Genomic DNA, 21,175 nt, shown 5'->3' on the forward strand with positions numbered 1-21,175 from the left:
AAAAAAAAAAAGACTATCAAGGGATTCTAGAGAGAAATGTGCTGCCCAGTGTCAGAAAGCTTGGTCTCAGTCGCAGGTCATGGGTCTTGCAACACGATAATGACCCAAAACACACAGCTAAAAATACCCAAGAATGGCTAAGAGGAAAACATTGGACTATTCTGAAGTTGCCGTCTATGAACCCTGACCTAAATCCTATTGAGCATCTTTGGAAGGAGCTGAAACATGCCGTCTGGAAAAGGCACCCTTCAAACCTGAGACAACTGGAGCAGTTTGTTCATGAGGACTGGGCCAAAATACCTGCTGAGAGGTGCAGAAGTCTCATTGACAGTTATAGGAATCATTTGATTGCAGTGATTGCCTCAAAAGGTTGTGCAAAAAAATATTAAGTTAATGGTACCATTTTTGTCCAGACCTCATGAGTTTATTTTTTAAATTAATTCTGTTGAAGCATGTTTAAAAAGCAATGTCTGACTTTTATTTTTTCATTTTCATAGAATTTTTAGTCATTATTACCTTTGTCAGATTCAAGTTATTTCTGGGACCATTGTGGGTTTTTCTTTCATTAAACATGGGGTACCAACAATTCTGTCCATGTGTGTATGCTTCCCCTTGGTTCAATAATTAGATACCATGGTATCTCTTAGCATTCATATGTCGTGGATACACAGCTGTACACATCTGTCTCTGCTGATAACACGAGCCATGTTTTTTAAGCTTTTTGAATGCCTCTCTGATGTTAAAAACTGGTTGTCCAGAAATTTTTGAACATTTGTTCTCAATCGGATTTCAATCAGTGGAACAAGCAGGATTGTCCAAAGATTTCTCCTGAAAGATGTTCTATGTCAGACGGGCATTGTGAACTGCAGTATTGTCCTGTTGAAAAACCCAGTCATTACCACAAAGGGCCCTCAGTCATGAGGGAGGCCCGCTGCAAATCTCCACATAACCAGCTGCTGTGTGATGCCTCTGCATAACCAGAAGCTCCATTGTTCCCATTGAAAGAAAAAGCACCCCAAATCATAATCATGATTTTTTAAACTGTTCTTAATATTTTAATCAGAAGTGTTCACCCATAATGCAACTGAAATAAAGACAAACATATTTTTCTTGCATTCTTAAATTTTCTTGTATTACGTTTCTTATTGCGTTTCTTGTCATGCAAATTCAAACAGCATCCTTGATTTATGACCTGTTGATTGTGTCTTTAAGATTCTAAATTTTTAAAACAAACACTAATTTTAGGTAGGATTTTCAAACCCTTTCCAGTACAGTCTGATGCAAAAGTGATTCCTGCTCCTTCCTACCCATCTGTCTGTCTCTTTTTGGTTTATCTTCCTTGCTCCTTCGCCTACCAGCCCATAACTCACCATAGTGAAAGGCATGAACTGCAGAATGCTCCCACGGCTTCCCTGCTCCAGACACTCGACGCACTCCTCAATAAAACTCTGCACAAACTGTGTGTGAGGCCCTGCCGTCTTGGAGCCCAAGATGGAGGAAAAGAGGAGGAATAGGTTGGCTGGAAACCAGAAAACAGAATGTGTGCTTTGTTAATAATTGTAATAGATTTTGTTTTAGAGCCAACAGTCAGACAAGTCTTACAAAAAACATCCTAGAGAAAAATAAGGTGATCTAATATTACCTACCATTAATTTTCAACTCAGTTGAGAAATGTTTCTAATGAAATTGAAAATACAGTCTCACATATATAATGCAATGACAGTCGCATTACAACTGTAGTTCGTGCAAGAGCTTAATAGTTTCCTGTCTCACTCATTACAACACATAGTAGTCAGACATGCCTCATTTAATTAGTATAATTATCAAAAGCCATTGTTTTAATATTATTTTTGGGATAAAGCTAAACGAACTTTCAGTGTGAAAAATATAGGAACAGCATGAAAACATGAAATTGTGTTTCTACAGCAAACTTAACCAACGTCAGAGTAGGACTTATGTGGAAAATTAACTTTTCCAACCACATATATTCAGTTTGGAAATATTTACTGAGTGTTTTTTAGCATCAGCAAAGTGTTTGAAAATGAAGTCAGAGGAAGTCAAGAATGTGTAAGAGCTTATCAAAGAGGAAACTATTTTCCATGGAGGCATGTTAATGGTTGAAACAGGCTGCGATTTAAACTGATTGCTAAAAAAAAAACCTGCTCTGTTTTATCCACACTGCATTAGAAACTGTGTGCAGCCCCCTGGAAAACTTGAAGTCAAAGTCGGATACATTTACTGTAGGAAAGTGTTCATCGACTGATTTTAATGGCATAATTTAAACGCTAACTAAATATGTTGAAAAGAGCTGAAACCAATTTAGACATGTAATGATTATGTCTAATTTTTAATAAAATAGAAATATTATTGTAGAGTTGTATCCTTCTTATGCACACAATCATAAATAAAACACACAAGTGTTTTATTTCCTAAGGTTCTAAAATACATAAACTATGACCACCCAAGTACAGAAAACAGGTATTAAACGGAAGCCACAATAAAATGATAAATGATTTAAGAGTAATGCAGAACTTTCCTTTACAGAAATGTTAGATAGAGTGGCAACTTATATTAAAAGATAATCCTGTGATACGGAGCACTTCTGTGTCTTGAATAGTAAAACAAATTGAACAAAGGTCATGTTTAAAAGCTATAATTTGGCTTTTAACTATGATATGCTGCAGTTCTTTATAAATTAGGCTTTATCATCTCTAGGAAATTCTCTAGAGAAAATACAAAAACTATTTTAATATAAGCAGTAAATAAGCATAGGCAGGTATGAGTTTCTCACATAACTTTTGACTTCTTAAATAGTGACTATTGCAGTTATCTATGGTGGTAACTTTAGATTGTGAAGGATTACTAAATGTTGACAACCCAAGCAGCTGCAGAAGAAACAGTGTAATCTTTTCCATTTTTCCCAGCGTCATCTGCTTTATTTTTGCACAAATTACAGACACAAAAAAAGTTAGAAAAACATATTTCCGAACAAAAAGCTCCAGGTCCTGACCTGATGAGAAACTCATCAGAACTTTAAAAACAACCTGTCACTGTATCAGGGAGGAATTGTGTTCATAATTCTGTTTTTGGATGATAAACAATGATATCTCTAACGCGAGGCTGCACCTTGTACAGGCTGATGGAACATCTCTTTAACTAAATTATTCCAAGATAAAAAGCATCAGCTAAATTTAAGGTTTATCAAACTGGAGAACTATGACTTGTCGTCAATACAAATATGCATTGTACTAATTTCTTGACCGCCATTACATCCTGGTAGTTTACTTAATAAATGAATGTGTTAGATTTCTATTGCATTGTGCAGTTTATTTGCTTGCCTTCCCCCAAAAAGAGCTGTGTGAGTTTGCCCATAAGTGTAATTAAAGTGTTAAGTGCTAGCTGTATGTTTGGATGATACGTTGTTCAAAGGAGTGTTTAACTTTTAATCCCCCGTTTCATGTTTTTCTTCAAAAGACATGTTTTGATAGGGAAATTGTGCTAAAATTTGGATTTTATTGTTAAAAAATTGTGGCACATTAGTTTTGCTTTGTCACACACCTCTATCTATACCATGTAATTATTGTTGCTCTGATCTAAATATAGATTAGGCACGTGTGAAATTTCGCAGTAGTTTTCAAGTAAATTGATGTATTGTGCAGAAAATTTCATTGAGTCTTTTTTGGTCTTTAGAGATCAACTGTTTGAGTATAAAAAGTCATTAGTCAACCAACATTTCTGCTTCTTTTCTGAAAGCGAGAGATAAGTGTAAGAGCCTTCCTCTTTCAGCCAGCTGAATGGCATCTCATTTAAAATAGGGGAATGATAGAAATGTTTTAGCTCTTTTGAAATTGTAACTTCTTAAATCTGTTTTGGTATTCCCTAATATTGGTAACCATCATATGTTTGTACTTAACAACCAAATCGGTCACATCTGAATTTAGAAAAACAAAAACAAATGTATATTCATACAGAAACTGGAATCATCCATAATTAAAATCAGGCGGTGAAATTGGCCAGCAAAACATGGCTCCAAGGCCATTGTTTCTTTGCACTCTTTAATGGGAACATTACAATCTCAGTCAGTACTTCGTTTTGTCTCATTGGTTTATTTTGGAATTTATTTTCCCATTTAACTGACATCATAATATAGAAATAATTTCAGAACTATTCACAAAAGGCAGAATGAAAAGATGCTGATTTATGTTTCCTTGAGCATTATGGAGAAAAATCTCACCCAGAACTCTATTGAGAGGGTCCCTCATGTTGACCGTGTGCAGCTGGGATGGAGACAGGGAACTGCTCATAGATCGGTCTCCTATGACGCAACAGGAGACATGATACAATTACTGACGAGGTCACAAGTTTGTTCATAGTTCCTGCAGGAAAAAAAACAGACTCCACAAACAAAAAAAAGGAAATTTACCACTGCAGTTTAGGTTATTTAAACAAGTTTATTTTGACTAAAGATTACAAGTGATCCATTTTTGCTCATACTACCTTCTTACACAATTGTTACAGATTTCTTACAGAATAATATGTCTAGACTGTAGGTACTTGACTATGATTGAGAACAAAAAAAATGCATTAGTCAGGAGAATACACATTAAGATGGGAAAGTCCATAGAGCTTTGAGCAGCTTAGATGAAGATTACAACAGATTTACTCAACACCAGACCTCCTCCTGGAGCAAATTCATTGAAACCAGACAGTTCAGAATCATTGGGAGAATAGTTTTATAATGAAACGAAGTTTGAATTGTTGCCACCCGATCACTTGACATATGATAGGAAGGATAACGTGGTATTTTGCACCACCAAAACAGTTCCAACTAGGGTGCACCGATATGAAGACAAAATATCAGATGTTAATTTTGCTGTTATGGCTGGTAACTGACATTTACCAATATTATACATATTTCCCTACTCTTTCAACACATAAAAAAAACCTTTAAAGTAGGGTTAGAGCCAGGAGTTAAAAAGAAATTGAATCATCCTCTACCAAAGCTGATGACAAAGATGCATATCAGAAATTACCAAGACGTTTCTTGCTAATTTGCTTGCTCTCAAACATCAAAACTAATAATTTGTATGCTGTATTTACATTTTTAGGTCATGTAGAGTTCTGTTAGTCAAATTAAACAGAACAGTTGTGTTCAAACATTGTGTGTATGCTTCAGAGCTCTTAAAAGGAAGAAACAAGTAAGAAAATGCAATGCCAAGGCCTTTTTTTTTTTAAAGGTGAAAAGTATAGCTTGCCTTGCAGTGTCAGGGAAGATTTTTATCTAAAAACGTACATTTAGATATTCCTTTTGTTGCATCTTTTTTTTTGGAATAAATGGCATGACAAATCGTATCTGGTTCAGGCCACAATTTGGACAACCAAGGACAATTATAAAGAGACAAAAACGGACCAAAGAAAGAGAAATAAAAAAGGTAAAAGCGTAACTCAGCTTCCAAACAAGGCGGCATTTCCACTATGACTACTTGAAGGACCCTGCCACAATCCCACCGCCAATGGACCATCAACCAACCCAAAGTCCCAACAAAAACCGATCGCAATCACTTTAACTTTCATCTAGCTACTACAGTTCAAGACACCGCACATTAAAATGAATGAACCAGCTCCTGCCTTCACTAAAGCTCTCCCACCCACAATGGCTCCATGAAACTGGCCATGCTGGTAAGCTAGGCCAGAGCCAGTGGTGGAAAATCCATGTCCAGAAAGTAAAAGCCCTGCCTAGTTTTCCTTTATCCTGTTCATTTAACCAGGTGATTAGTCTCTGTGTATGTTGTGGAGATGGAAATGTAAACCGTTGGAACTCATTTCTGTACAGGCTTTTTACTTTCTGGACCTGGATTGTCCACGTCTGGCCAGAGCACAACACTTCCAAAAGACACCTCCAAAGCAACAACAAAATAATACACATGTGCACAGCTCCCAGCAACTCACAAAATGAAATCACACTGGCCCCAGACCCCATAATAGTCCAACCCCCCAAAAAATCCACCAACCTCTGCCATCCAAGACACGCACAAAACCTCCAGCTACAAAACTATCAGCACGGTCATCAGAGCACACCCACCACATGGCATCAACCGAGAGGAAACAGGAAAGCAAAAAGTCCTAAACTTTCCAACGGGAAGAAACATGTTGAGATTCGTCTAGACAAGAATATTAATGACAACATCTTTTAAGTCATCATAATGATTCAACCTGCACCAAACATAACACCTCTAACCCATAAAGTACTGGATACTAAGGGTGTCCAGTGACATGTGATATTGGTCCTAATGACTCTGTAGTGGAGACTTTCTAGATCAAGCTCATTATGGCACATCTTCTTGATTTAGGATCATCCAAGTTTGTTGGGTCAAACATTCAGGCTCATTTTTCTGTTTCTTGGGTCATTTCTGGGCAACATTTCACATCTAATGGGTTCAAAACCCATGCTGGGGGGGCTGCTGCTGTTCAGGATCAAGGTTGGGTTGAGGAGAAGAAAGGCTGGAAATTTAATAAGGTATTAAACTAACCTATTAGCATCAGTAAATGTTTGCTTTGATTATTGCGAATAATAAAACACTTCTAAAAGAACTGTTGTATGACTTTAGTTGGGAGAGGAAACCCTAGTTTCAGTTTTGACAACTTTGTGCAACATAGCTTGTGAATTTTTTCCCAAAATCATGCAACGGCTTGTCTGGGGATTTCTCGGTAGCCAAAAGAAAAAAAACTTTGAAAATTCCCAAAGGCGAAAAATATGAAAGCTCATTTCAACAGTCATGTGGCTAGCATAATACACAGGATATGTGGTTACAATACAATTCAAATTTTACTTTCAGTACTGCTGCTCAATACAGATTATTTTTCAACAGAAACGTATCCAACCAATGACTTACCTGTTAGCAAGTTCTTTTTTTTTTTAGAATACTTTATTTAGAATTTTTTTATGAACCAAGTTACAATTGTTAACTAACAAGACATAGTCAGCTCAGGATCCAGAACAATATCCCTTAAGTAGTAGGACACAACTGAAATGAAATACATTTACAACGATATGACAAAAACAAAAATAACGGGGGTAGGGATTACGTAAAAATATATAGGAATCAGAGAAACAGGGAAAGACAGATGGTCTCTCTATTGTTCATAGAATGAACGTCCAGAGATGTAAGTCAATCCAATGTGCTGGTAGGTTTTGCATATATCTTAAAAATTGTTGCCATATTTTATAAAAGGTCTCACTTTCTCAAGGGTCACCCAACTATTAATTTCACAAAGCCACATTTTAATTGGAAGGGGGGCATCCAATTTCCACTTTATCACAAAACTTAGCAATTGCCAAAAAGACTTCTGTAAGCTTCTTAGCATGATTTGTCTCTAGACTGGAATTCATAAAGTTCCCTAATAAACAAATTGCAGGGTCCAGTGGAATCGTAACTCCATAGATGTTTGATTACATTTCACACACCCTTTGCCAAAACCCCTGCAATTTAGAACACTGCCAGGTAGCATGGAGGTATGTGCCTTCCACTATGCCACATCTAAAACAAAGAGGGGATATATTAGAGTTATATTTATGTAATTTACGTGGTGTAATATACAGCTGATGCAAAAAATTTTATTGTACCAGCCTAAATCGAGCATTTAGGGTGGAGGTGACCCCTTCCCTGCAAAATTTTTCCATAACTGCTTCTCAATTGATATTCCCAGTACCTTCTCCCATTTCATTCTTGAACTATCCATATCTTTTGTGGCAAGAGTCGACATGAGGGCAGTATATACCCTCAAGATAGTTCTGAATAATGGCTGGCCGGTATGACACATATACTCGACTGGAGACATGGGAGGTAGCTTCCAATTTCCTTTTTGATTGGTTCTAATAAAGTCATGTAATTGGAGGTAGCTAAGAAAATCTTTATCTGTCAGCTTAAACTTCTCTTTTAACTGTTCTAGGGACATAAACACTCCATTTTTATAGCAATGTTCTAATTGGCTAATACCTTTCTCTTCAGCTCTACAGCTACACTTGGTATCTTTTTTTGTTAGCAAGATGTATTATGTTAAACAAACACCTCAAATTATTAGTGGAGAACCTGTTTATAATAAACACTGTTTGATCTGGGTTGATAAGAGGTAGACACCTTTCCAATATCCTTGCTATCATTTTTGTAACTAGTTTATAATCGGTATTGATGAGTGAGATTGGTCAGGAGGAACACTTTAAAGAATCTTTCCCTTTTTTGTGAATGACTGTTATAACAGCTTGAGAGAATGAGTTTGGAAAACACCCTTCCCTTCTGCTTTGCTCAAGAACATCCATCAACACTGGTGTAAGAAGATCTTGAAATTCCTTAAAAAACTCAGATGGAAAGCCATTCTCCCCAGGTGATTTATTTCTAGGAAGTGAATTAACAATATCTGATCATTCATCCTTAACGAAGGGTTTGTCCAAGCCATCCCTCATCTCTTCTGATAAACATGGTAATTCAACGAAGGATAAAAAGGACTAAATTTCATGAAGGAGGAGTCTCAATATCAAACATCTGTGCCAAGAACCTAAACTGAGCCGCATAATAGTACAACGGAAAATGAGGGAACTTCAGACCTCCATCCTCATACTCCAGTGATAGTTTATCCATACTTAGTCTTGTTGTCTTACCATGCCAAATACATTTTCTGATTGTTTTTTTAAGAGAGAAAAAAAATGTTTTTAGGACGTGTACTGGAAGAGACTGAAACATGTACAGAAATCTAGGGAGGATATTCATCTTTATGACAGTGATCCTACCAAGTAATGCGAGAGGTAAATCACTCCATTTTCCAAAGTCTTCACTCACCCTCTGAAGCAGCCTAAGTTCAACCTATAGAGATTTTTAAGGTTACTGTCAACAAACATTCCCAAATATTTAAAACCCATAGGAGCCCATTTCAAAGTGGACATGCATTGAACTCTACTGTAGTCAAATAAAGACAGCGGCAAAACTTCACTTTTTTCCAGGTTAACTTTGTATCCAGAAAATTGGGGGTTGCAAACAGGAAGACGATAAAATAACATTCAACTACAACACTCTTCTCAATTGCCAGCGTACCATCTTGGCAACCAAACATGAACCTAATGTGTTGACTCAAAGGTACTTGCCTTTCCTTATTGCTAACCTAAGATATGAACCAAACCTGCGAGCTCTCATAACATTTGTACATGCAAAAACAAACGCTTTGTTATTCCACTTAGGAAAAACATGTTACCCAGGTGTATGGGCAATTACAAAATGTAATAAAAAAATAGGCAAACCAATAAACTATAAGAAATAACATTTTCAACCATTAACCAGTGAATTATCATTATACGTAACAGTAGAACTCACCGACAGCATAGTACATAACTAAAATAAAATAGAAGAGACCAGTGAAACATGAAGATAAAGCCATATGTATTTAGAAAGATCAGGACGGATCACTGTAGCCAAGTGTCGAGGAAACAGCAACAGACCAATTCACCTGTCTCTGGAGGAGTAATCCTAAGCAGATGGGAACCACGAGCTGTCTTTCATCTTAATAATCAAATCTGCTCCAATATGCCGGTATAATAATCCAACAAGCATTCTGAAAAGAACCTCATTTCTTCGGACTCTGTGTTAATAGTCAGCGATCATTGGCCATGGCCGTATGCTGCTCTTCCTGTGTCAGGCTGTTAAGGACTGTAAAGGCCTCCTCTGCAGAGTCGTAAAAGGAGGTTCCTCCGGTGACTGGCTGGACCTTCGGGCGTGCAGGATAGATGAGGTAGCAAGGGATAGTTCCACCACTTGAATATTATTCCTTCTGCTATGATTTTTGAGCTGGTCGATTTTTCTTTTAAGGAGCTCGTTGACACTTTTTAGCTGCTTTGTCAACTGTTTGAGCTCACCAACTGCATCCTCAGTGTTACTGATTCGATTGTTAGCCTCGGTTACCCTGGTTAGCACCTTATCGAACGCAATCTTCACTCCGTTAATGGAAGTTTGGAGCTGTGCCAAGTTCGAGTCAATTTTTTCTGAAAGAGTCTTGTTTAACTCACAAATTTCCCCAAGTACACTTGAAAGCACTCACATGGACTGACCATCTTCTGATTCACCCAGATTTAAGTTCACGTTAAGAGCCGCCATGTCCGTCTCGCCTCGGCTAGTATTAGCTTTAGCCACCACTTGTTTGTTAGCAACAGTTTTGTCGTCTTTCTTATCTTTCTTTCGGTCTTTGTTTCGAAGTTGTGAATCCATTCCACATCAGTTGCCTTTTATGCTTTATTCGCCCACTTGAAGGTTTAGTTTAGCGTTGTTTTTACCATATTAACACAGATACGTTAGAGAGCTCAGCTCGGCACGTCCGCTCAGCTACAAGGCATCCCAGAATCCCCCCTGTTAACAAGTTCTAATTTGAACTATGCAGTCTGATGATAATTAACCACCGTGTCTTTGTGCGGCGCAGAAGAGGTGAACGGATGGATTCTACATGCCTGGTTCCCACTGTGAAGCATGGAGGAGGAGGTGTGATGGTGTGGGGGTTGCTTTGCTGGTGACACTGTTGGGGATTTATTCAAAATTGAAGGCATACTGAACCAGCATGGCTACCACAGCATCTTGCAGCGGCATGCTATTCCATCCGGTTTGCATTTAGTTGGACCATCATTTATTTTTCAACAGGACAATGACCCCAAACACACCTCCAGGCTGTGTAAGGGCTATTTGACCAAGAAGGAGAGAGATGAGGTGCTGCGCCAGATGACCTGGCCTCCACAGTCACCGAACCCCCCACCGCCGGCAGCTGTCTACACCGGAGAATATCCAGCCATGGACCCAGAGACTCAAGACCCCGGGGCACATCACCCCTCAGCAGAGGCCTGACAGAGCCAGGGAGCCCAGGCCCCAGCAAGCAGACACCTGAGATGAGCCAGCACACACCAAAGTACCCAGCTGCGGACACCGAGAACCACCAATACATCAGCGGGCAGAGACACCAGCCACCGACAGGGAGTATGGCGGGGAGGAAATATACCCCACATTTAATGGGGAGCCTAAACTGATCCAGGAGAGGGAGCAACCCAAGACCTAACCTGACACAAAAACAGGCACACACAGTCACAATCATGCATTCCCACCCTCATGTGCACACATAAAAACACTCACACTCATACACACACACCCAATGAAAGACACAAAACAATGGACACTCACACTCCCCATACATACTCTATACTCCCAGGTCCAGATACCGATACCCCAGAGGGGCAACCAGCCCCTGTACCCAGGAGGTGTTCCCCTTCATTAAGGAGTGGAGACCGCCCAAGCACCAGTCGAGACTAGTACTGGCACCACCCTAATCCAAACGACCCCGGCCCTGACCCCGGCCCCCAACGACCCCTGTCCCCATCCGGAAAAGGGGGCACAAACAAAAGAGGGGTCCACCTGGTCCAAACGAGCCCGTCAATCAGAGCCTTCCCAGGATGAAACAGTCCCAAACCCCCAATGAATTCCGATCTCAACCCCATGAGACCCCCACCCGCCATGAACCCCAACATGAATTTTCCCACAGGTCCACCCCCAACCAGGACACAGATATTGATCACAGTCTCATGACAATTACTAGAGAGGCAAATTGGTTGCCAAAGCCAAGCTCATCCCTTTTTGTTTTAGAAAAAATGCTTGCAGGAGGAAACCTGTGTGTTGCCTGATTTTTAAAAGTCCATCTAGTTTTAAAAGTCTGTATTTAAATAACACATTCAGAGTTCAGAATAAAAGACAAGTATCTAAAAGACTTTAAGCTTCACAGTTCTCTTTTGAAATAACATTTTAGGGTTAATAAACTGACCTGGGCTGGAAAGAATGACAGGTTCTTCCTCATTGGAGCTGAGAAGCCGCATGAGTTTAGATGGCTGAGTGTCGTCCAATGGAAAGAGACTGTTATAGTCCTTCAGTCCACAAACACATAAAAAACAGCACTATGTTAGACAAAAAAAAAAAAGGTAATCGTGGCAACTTTTACTTTTTGTTTATAATATTGTAACTCGTCTAACGTAGATCTGACTGGCAGTTTTACCTCAATATCTTCTCTTTGCCTTTTCCGCTGGCGAGCCGAGAAGGGGCCTTTGTGGTGTGACGAGTAAGAGCTAAGAGCGCACCACACCGACAACCTGAGGTGTTCATGAGAGGTTAAAAGGTTAAAAAACTGTTGAAAAAATTATTTAACCTATGCAACGAACAGCATAAATGTATAGATCGCCTCTTACTTGGCCAAGGCCTTTCCAGGAGGGTCTGCCAGGGTGTGCCAATGAGCGGAGTCTGTGAGAAGGTTGGGCAATATGGTACCCAGCAAAGTCAAAGTGATCTGTTGAGTGTCCAAACAGAAGATGCTGTAGAGTAATTCTACGACCCGACTAGCCCACTCCTGTCGAGTTTCCTTAAGTAGTTCCTAAAAGACATTGAGCAGATATGATTAACATCTGTTAGCAATGGCCAAAGAAATCCAGCAAGCAAAAAGGAAACAAGAAAACTATTATCACTATAATTAAAAAATGATCATTGGAGACACCACAAACTTAAAAACATTTTACTATGACTTTATATGACAGACCAGCACATGCAGCAATTATGAAGAGGAAAGGAAATGATGGACAAAAAACAGAAAAGTGTGGCATGGATTTTTATTTACCCACATTTACTCTGATACCCCTGAATACAATCCACTGCACTGCTTTTGGAAGTCATCTAGTTAGAAAAGTCCATCTGTGTGTGATTCAGTTTTAGTATAAAAATAGCTTGTCTGTAAAGGCCTCAGAGGTTTCTTAGAGAAGATTGGAGAACAAACAGCATCATCAAGACCTTAGTCTTTATGAAAACGTGGTGTGAGGAAGCAGGGACTCTGGTCAGATAAGACCAAACTTGAACTTTTAGGCCTATGTTGAAAAAGTAATTAGTGGTGGAAAACTAGCACTACATATCACCCTGGAGCCACGCTGAATGGAGATGGATGGAGCTCAATTCAGATCAATCAAGGATTAACACCTGGTAGAGGCTGCAGAAGACTTGAGACTGGGGCAGAGGTTTGCCTTCCAGCTGCAGCTACTAAGCACAGTGGAGCTACAAAGGTTAACATAGGGCTGCACCACATTAGGGAAACAAGACATTGTAATATTGTTGTTGAACACCTTGATGATATCGACTGTGATGAAACCAAATTTTTCCACGCTTTTCCTTTTATCATGATTTTGCCACCACTCTATAGCATTTTGGTAAATTACATTTTGGGTGTTAGCATAAAAGTGTGCAAAAGTCCATCCAATCACCACAGGGTGAATGCAGGAGTCATGAAGTATAACAGAAATATTGCACACAAGCAATCCTTTGCGTTTTCAATAGAGCACAAATTTATACTGTGATGACAATCACAACTTACTATGTTGTGCAGCTCTATTTAGATCAAAGCATGTTCATGTGTTAGAATGGCACAAATCTAGACCTAAATCCAATTAAAATATGTGGCAGGACTTGCTATTGCCACTCACAAAAAAATCACTTTGATAATCATGTATCATTTTCTTCCACTTCACATTGATGCACTACTTTGTGTTGGCCTGTCACATATATTACACACATATTATAAATAACTTCATTGTTCTAACATGACTAGATGTGAAAAAGTTCAAAGGGATATGAACATTCCTGCAAGGAACTGTAAAAACATACAGGGCTATCAGTCAGTTCTCAAACATTGTCATTCAGTCGTGTTACCTTGACTAGATTGTTAGTAAACCAGAAGACCCCTCCCATGTTGAGAAGACTCTCGAACAGATGCAGAGCTCGACTGTCCACCCAGCTTTTGTGCAGTACCACCTGGAACTGTTTGCTGAGGGAATTGTGAATGGGCTCTTTGGGAGGCAGCAGGTTGCGGTACGGGATTGGCTCTTGGCCTTCTATTGGGGAACGCACCATAGCGCCTGTTTGTTGGAAGACGTCTGTGCACATGTGCTCCATGATGGAGCTCATTATGACCACGCTAAAGGGAGTTTAAAAGAAGATTAAGGAGACCATTTACCTGTCTACCCTCAGCTGATTGCAGATAAAAGTAGTGAGAATTAATGCAGTGTGTGTTATTGTGTATTTGTACCGTTCATTGTAAAACTGCAGTGTGTTCTCCGCATAAAGAGGAGTTACAAGTTGTCGGATCATAGTCTGAGGCTTCTCTCTCTCATCCCGTCCAAGCATCCTGACGTGCGCCACCAGCCACGCCACTGCACAAATGGCCATGCTGCACACCTTCCCCTTGATGTTGTCAGTGATCTTCTACGCTCAAGAGAAATGAAAGAGGAAGAAAAAACATCTTAACGTTTACGCAGAGGATGAGAGGATCTGACTAAAACATCTGTTGACAATGAATGAAACACAAAAACTGAAGTGGAAGTGGGATAAAAATGTGAAGTCATCAGTGTGGCAAGCTCTACTACAGAACATTGTGTTGAGTCAATTGATGAAAGCAGTGACGTTTAACAGTTGTGAGACAGAGAGGTTCTTAAATTGAGCCACAGTCATTTTTGAAATTTCAAGATCATCTATTCCAGCAACACAAGGACAGAAATGGAAAGAATTATACTCTGAGGTAAGGACTGACCTGTACCGCCTCCACGGAAAGCACACCGTTCTCCCACGCGTTGAGAACTTCCAAAATGGCTGCCGGAGTGCTGAGGCAGATTTCGTGCCACTTCACCTGACTGTTACAAGAGGTCAAAATAAAAAAAGAGCATATATATAGCACAATAAAGCATGTGTAAGATGTATTCCTCCAATGGATAAACAAATGTTCATTAAAAATATGCACATTCAGATGCAATTTACACTAGTTTCATTTCCGAGGAGTTGTTCAGCAGGGTCACCAGACTCTCTACTTTTCCGGGCTCGGGTCTGAAGCATGGGTGGTCCGGATTCAGAGTCTTGCCCTCCTCGGGCATGCACGTCTGCAGCCATGTTTCAAAAAATGGCGTCTCCCCTGAAGGACTGGGGTCTGACAAGATCACCTAAAGTGGAAAATACAGATTTCAGCAAATTATCAACTTTCTGTGGAAATCAAGCAACTTTGTGTGGGAATCAGTCTAGGAGAATAGTGATGTATATGAGGTCACTAATCCTTATTTTCTGAACATGATGAGTTCTTACTGAAAAATACATAAATAACACAGCTCATTTAACCCTTTAAGAGGTCATTTAAAGTCCCAAAGCATTTGTTCCCAATCACTAAAAATTCTGCATCCAAAAAATGTTTTTCCACTTTAAACCAGTCAGCCTTTTACTTCATATCAATGAACATTTTGTTATATTTTATGATGCCCTATGATGGGTTATTGATTGGCATTGATTTTGATGTGTCATTAATTTTTCTATAATGTTAGATAAAAAACAAACATTGACTTTTAAACAAAGAAGCTATTATAATTTTATTTAAAAAATTCCCACGGTGCATTTGATTTCTATTATTAGGTTCTGAAATGGGTCTATAATTAGAAACAAGATTCATTTTGATGCATCATAATTTTTTCCATTGCCAGATTAAAACATGACCCAAGACTCAAGATTGTATGAGAAAAAAATGTCAGCTTCCAAATTTCAGTAATAATATACAGGGGTTGGACAATGAAACTGAAACACCTGGTTTTAGACCACAATAATTTATTAGTATGGTGTAGGGCCTCCTTTTGCGGACAATACAGCGTCAATTCGTCTTGGGAATGACATATACAAGTCCTTCACAGTGGTCAGAGGGATTCTAAGCCATTCTTCTTGCAGGATAGTGGCCAGGTCACTACATGATACTGGTGGAGGAAAACGTTCCCTGACTCGCTCCTCCAAAACACCCCAAAGTGGCTCAATAATATTTAGATCTGGTGACTGTGCAGGCCATGGGAGATGTTCAACTTCACTTTCATGTTCATCAAACCAATCTTTCACCAGTCTTGCTGTGTGTATTGGTGCATTGTCATCCTGATACACGGCACCACCTTCAGGATACAATGTTTGAACCATTGGATGCACATGGTCCTCAAGAATGGTTCGGTAGTCCTTGGCAGTGACGCGCCCATCTAGCACAAGTATTGGGCCAAGGGAATGCCGTGATATGGCAGCCCAAACCATCACTGATCCACCCCCATGCTTCACTCTGGGCATGCAACAGTCTGGGTGGTACGCTTCTTTGGGGCTTCTCCACACCGTAACTCTCCCGGATGTGGGGAAAACAGTAAAGGTGGACTCATCAGAGAACAATACATGTTTCAGATTGTCCAATTTAGCCATGAAACCTCCCACACTAAAATGATAGGTGTTTCAGTTTCCTTGTCCAACCCCTGTACATTTATATTTTTACCACTTTAAATGGGTCAGTCTTTTAAAACTGCTTCAGCCTAAAAATACACACCAATAAACATCAATTACATTTTGATTACATTTGGCCTTATGTAAAGAACTGACAATTGAATTGAGGATTTTAGGATTTAGGATTTTAACCCTTTAATGGCCAGTATGTTTAAATAGCTCCAATTAATTTTTAATGAAAAACGAATAATAATAATAAACATTATACACATAATTTTTTTAAACACACACTATTATCTAACGTCAGTAGTGAGACCTACAGCAGAAAGCAGCAGAGTGGGAAATTTTGTTGAGCACTTTGAAGAAAGTAGCACCACCTGGTTGACAAACTTAAAAATGACACTTTTTTGCAAGTATTCCAAAACGAAATCTTAACATCTTTAGATAAAAGTGTGATTAAAATTTTCATTTACAAGAGTTTTCAAAGAGACACTCTTGTCCCATTTGAAGCACTTGTTTTGCGTAGTTAAATCATTGTAGACTAATTTACGGAAAGACCTTGACAATTCTAATGTTTGAAAAATTATTTTCCTCTAGCAAATTTAAGCTATATTCAAGCAACACAATCACAATGGCCTAGAAGTAAAAAAGGCCAAAATGTTCCTTCGGCTCTCTTGTACTTACCTCTGAGCCGTATGTCTGCACAACATGACAGAGCATGAGGAAGGAAATGTCAAAGAGCAAGGCACGTACAGACGCAGACTTAGCTAATGGGAAAAAGAACAGATCCTAAATGTTAGTATTCAGTTATTTTAGTTAAATCCCACTTTGGAACATGTAGCTTTTATAAATTAACTTACATCCTTCTCCGCTGATGTGCTTGGGAAACTCGTTAAGCCTAGAAGAAAGTAGAAAACATTTGATCTTTTGCTTCAAACATTGTTAAAAACGTTCAGCCAGCAAAAAGCTGTAATCTTAGTGATGCAACCAGTTTAAATAAAAGTTCTGATGTTCATGCACAATGTAGCATGGATATACTCACTTAATAAATTTCCTGGCAAAGGATTTGAGTTTCCCAGTGGCTGCTGCTGCTGCCAGAAGAAGATCCAGACTCTTCCCTGACAGCATGTGTCCAAGAACCCCAAGGAGGCCCTCAGGGGATTTCGAGTGGTCTGCATCTACTGTCTAACGTACATCAAGAGAAGAAAAATTCTAATTTGCCATATGATAAGAATCAACATTATTGATGTGATGTACTGTCAGACAAACAGCAGTATCTCCATTTCGTATACAGATCCACATTTCATAAGATGTCCTGGTGTGCTTACCTTGAGAATATTTGTGACAGTGGGCTCAGCTCTCAGGATGAGGCCTGGGTTAGGCTGGATGTTTGCATTTTCTGCCGTTTTTAGCCTTGGGGCAAACTCCCTGTCGTCATTCCTGAATAAAATAAACAAGGTTAGTAGTACAACAGAAAAAAGGAGAGGAGAGATGGGGATTCAGCAGAGGTGGTTGCAAGCTGGGGGGCTTAGATTTCATCCACTGTCTACACCTGGCTCAAAGAAAGAAAACAAAGGCAAAATTCAATCCAGCACAAAATAAAGTACAAAATAAAAGGATCAAATATTCATATCCTTTAAATCGTTTACTATGAACATATTTTTTATGCTACACCCACAAACTTCACTGAGTTTCTTAAGGATTTTTTGTGATAGACCAAAATAGTGCATGATTGTGAAGTGGAAGAACAGTGAAACATAGTTTTTGAATGTTTTTACAAATAAAAATCTGAAAAGTATTGGGTGCATGTGTATTCAACCCCCTCAACAACAACATCCTTCAATAAAATCCAGCGAAATAATAAAATGCCTTTAGAGCCCATCTTTGTTGAATTTATTCTCAATAGAAATGCAGCAGTTCTGTGAACGTCAGACGTTTCTTGTGCCACTTTTCCACTAGTCCCTATTAAGCACGGTTTGGAATGGCCCTACTCGCTTTTTAGACTTTTCCATTAGTAACCATTAAATGGAACAGTTACTATTTTTAGTACCTGCTTGCTTGCAGTTCCAAGCGAGCCTACCCGTGCTGAAAACATGACGTCAGTCACTAATTGGGTAGGGGGCGGCATCACTAATCACAGCATATTTTAATAACGAATATCTTCAACCATTAAATCATTGTACGCTGTCCTTATTGTGAATAGGACCACTATAGTAAGCTAGCATTAAGTAGCATTAGCTTACCCTCACACATTCTCTAGCTTGTACCCTTCAGTTTGATACCACTCCATGGCTTCCCTCTCTCTACTGTACCTATGCAGAGTGCCGACCACAGCCTTCTCTGGCTGTCTTCTTTCACTCTGACTCTGACAACATCCATAGATTGAGCAGCAGTCAAGGCTGTTGTTGTGTTTGTGTCACATACAAATCACATCACGTTAGTTTTCCGGACTGTGAGGCCACCTTGCTGTTGACAATCCCACCCACACCGAGATGGTACTCAAACGTCATGGAAATCTAACCAAAGCATGTACTTCCGACCCGAGTCGAGTAGAGTAGGTAATAATGCAAAAAGGCATTAAAGAACAAACAGGATCATGAAGATGAAGGAGCACAGCCGACAGATCAGAGAGGAAAATGTGGAGAAGTTTAAAGCAGGGTTAGCTCATAAAATAATATACAAAGGGTTGAATATCATAGAGCTGTTTAATAAAAGAACCATAAATTAAAAGCGTATGGGACAATTGCAAATCGAGGCTATATCCAAAAAATGTGGAAACGTTCCAGGGCTCTGAATAAAAATAAGCCATACCGTTTCGACGTAAGGCTTTCTGTGTTCGAATCTGACAGCAGTCCGAGCTTGTTGCACTCTTGTAGGAGCATGCCGAGGCAGTCACAACTTCAAGCAAAGAATGACACGTAAAAAAGGATTTAAATATCTGAGGCAGGCTTTCCAGGTACAGATAGAAAGAAAACTGCATTAAGATAACTGGAACGGTGGTTGCAGTAAAGATTTGCAGAACTTACTTGCATCTTTGATCTGCTTTATCCAGCAGTGGTGTCAGTTTCAGGAGGAATTGAAAAGCAATATTTACATCCTCTGTAAAATCCTGAGAAAAATGCATTTTTCGTCTTCAAAGGATCGTAACAATACAACTAAAATACTAAATGTCCATTTGTTGGCATGAATCATCAAAGACATAAGTGATTTAAATATTTTACCTGTCCTTTGTCTCCTTGAGGATATTTCTTCAGTCTGAGCAGAACTTGTGGAATCTAAGAAAGACAAGGAAGAAAGATTTTTTTGGTGGCTGTTATGTTTGATATGAAGTGGTCATTGATCACTAAAGATTACAAAAGTCATAATGTTTGATTCACTAAGCTGAATACTGCTAAAGTACTGAAAGAAAAACACTAACCAACAGAAACATTAAAAAAAAATACAAGCCAGGGAAAATACATAACTCTTAAAAATCGTAGTTAAGTATTAAGTACCCACTCACAAAAATATTTTATAGACAAAACAGTCAAGTCTAAGGCTGAAAAAGATAAAGGTAGCTAAAAAAGGAACACAGGTAAGATCCTTTTTAAAACAAATTTTACTTTGAGGAAAGTGAAGGCAGTCCATTTCAGCTCTTCGGTTCCCTCTGGTGACTCAATAAGGCCTGTGAAACAAGCCTTCCAGATTTCCAGGATGAACAGAGGACCAGGAATTCGCTGAAGAAAGCAAACAATTCAAATTAATAATCAAAACAATAAGTGATTGCACACGCAGGTGGATCTCATTATTAGATAACTCTCATAGTATTTTTTACCATTCAACTTTAATGAAACTACTGTAATTGAGAGACATAAATGCTATTTTTTCCATCACAATAAAGATTATGTCTCACCTCTTGAAGTTTGAAATCTATTGTTAAGACTAACTAATAGTCACTTATCACAAAGTGTTAACCTTATAATTTTTTTATGCTTATGTTGACTTAGTTTCAGAATTAAACTAATTAACCACTGTACATAGTTTCAGATTTTAGCTCGATATGCACCAATCAATTAGCCAATTATCTCTTTGATTGGCCGACCTGTGATCTGCAAGTGAAAAACGTTAACGTTCGTTAAAAGGCATCAAAATCAACAACTCCCACAGTTTTCAGTTTACAAATGAATCAAAAACTGATGAATTTTAATGCACTCCTTAAACAGTTAAACTGAAGTCTTCAGTGAGGTCTAAAGTGTCAATATACACGGCCGGGCTGCTATAGCCAAACCTTTGGTCACTCATGCCAATGCCAAACGTTGGTTTCAATGGTGCAAGGAGCGCAAATCTTGGGCTGTGGACAATCTGAAACATGTATTGTTCTCTGATGAGTCCACCTTTACTGTTTTCCCCACATCCAGGAGAGTTACGGTGTGGAGAAGCCCCAAAGAAGCGTACCACCCAGACTGTTGCATGCCCAGAGTGAAGCATGGGGGTGGATCAGTGATGGTTTGAGCTGCCATATCATGGCATTCCCTTGGCCCAATACTTGTGCTAGATGGGCGCATCACTGCCAAGGACTACCGAACCATTCTTGAGGACCATGTGCATCCAATGGTTCAAACATTGTATCCTGAAGGTGGTGCCGTGTATCAGGATGACAATACACCAATACACACAGCAAGACTGGTGAAAGATTGGTTTGATGAACATGAAAGTGAAGTTGAACATCTCCCATGGCCTGCACAGTCACCAGATCTAAATATTATTGAGCCACTTTGGGGTGTTTTGGAGGAGCGAGTCAGGAAACTTTTTCCTCCACCAGTATCACGTAGTGACCTGGCCACTATCCTGCAAGAAGAATGGCTTAAAAT

General features: G+C 39.2%; 1 protein-coding gene across 1 annotated transcript in view; it reads right to left on the bottom strand.

The window, feature by feature from the left end:
* med24 (mediator complex subunit 24) overlaps positions 1-21,175 on the bottom strand; it is a 34,195-nt gene that overhangs the window by 8,431 nt on the left and 4,589 nt on the right. Inside the window, exons 9-25 of the mRNA XM_047377312.1 lie at positions 19,928-20,041; positions 19,547-19,600; positions 19,352-19,434; positions 19,137-19,223; positions 17,654-17,765; positions 17,368-17,510; positions 17,186-17,223; positions 17,010-17,092; positions 14,859-15,037; positions 14,635-14,734; positions 14,134-14,309; positions 13,758-14,022; positions 12,257-12,438; positions 12,067-12,160; positions 11,839-11,938; positions 4,235-4,315; positions 1,371-1,519 (exon numbers count right to left, since the gene is read on the bottom strand). Coding sequence (XP_047233268.1) covers positions 1,371-1,519; positions 4,235-4,315; positions 11,839-11,938; positions 12,067-12,160; positions 12,257-12,438; positions 13,758-14,022; positions 14,134-14,309; positions 14,635-14,734; positions 14,859-15,037; positions 17,010-17,092; positions 17,186-17,223; positions 17,368-17,510; positions 17,654-17,765; positions 19,137-19,223; positions 19,352-19,434; positions 19,547-19,600; positions 19,928-20,041 — 2,040 coding nt within the window. The remainder of the gene's footprint in view (positions 1-1,370; positions 1,520-4,234; positions 4,316-11,838; positions 11,939-12,066; positions 12,161-12,256; positions 12,439-13,757; positions 14,023-14,133; positions 14,310-14,634; positions 14,735-14,858; positions 15,038-17,009; positions 17,093-17,185; positions 17,224-17,367; positions 17,511-17,653; positions 17,766-19,136; positions 19,224-19,351; positions 19,435-19,546; positions 19,601-19,927; positions 20,042-21,175) is intronic.

This window comes from Girardinichthys multiradiatus, chromosome 10, assembly GCF_021462225.1.
Source record: "Girardinichthys multiradiatus isolate DD_20200921_A chromosome 10, DD_fGirMul_XY1, whole genome shotgun sequence".
In the NCBI taxonomy this organism is placed as follows: Eukaryota; Metazoa; Chordata; class Actinopteri; order Cyprinodontiformes; family Goodeidae; genus Girardinichthys; species Girardinichthys multiradiatus.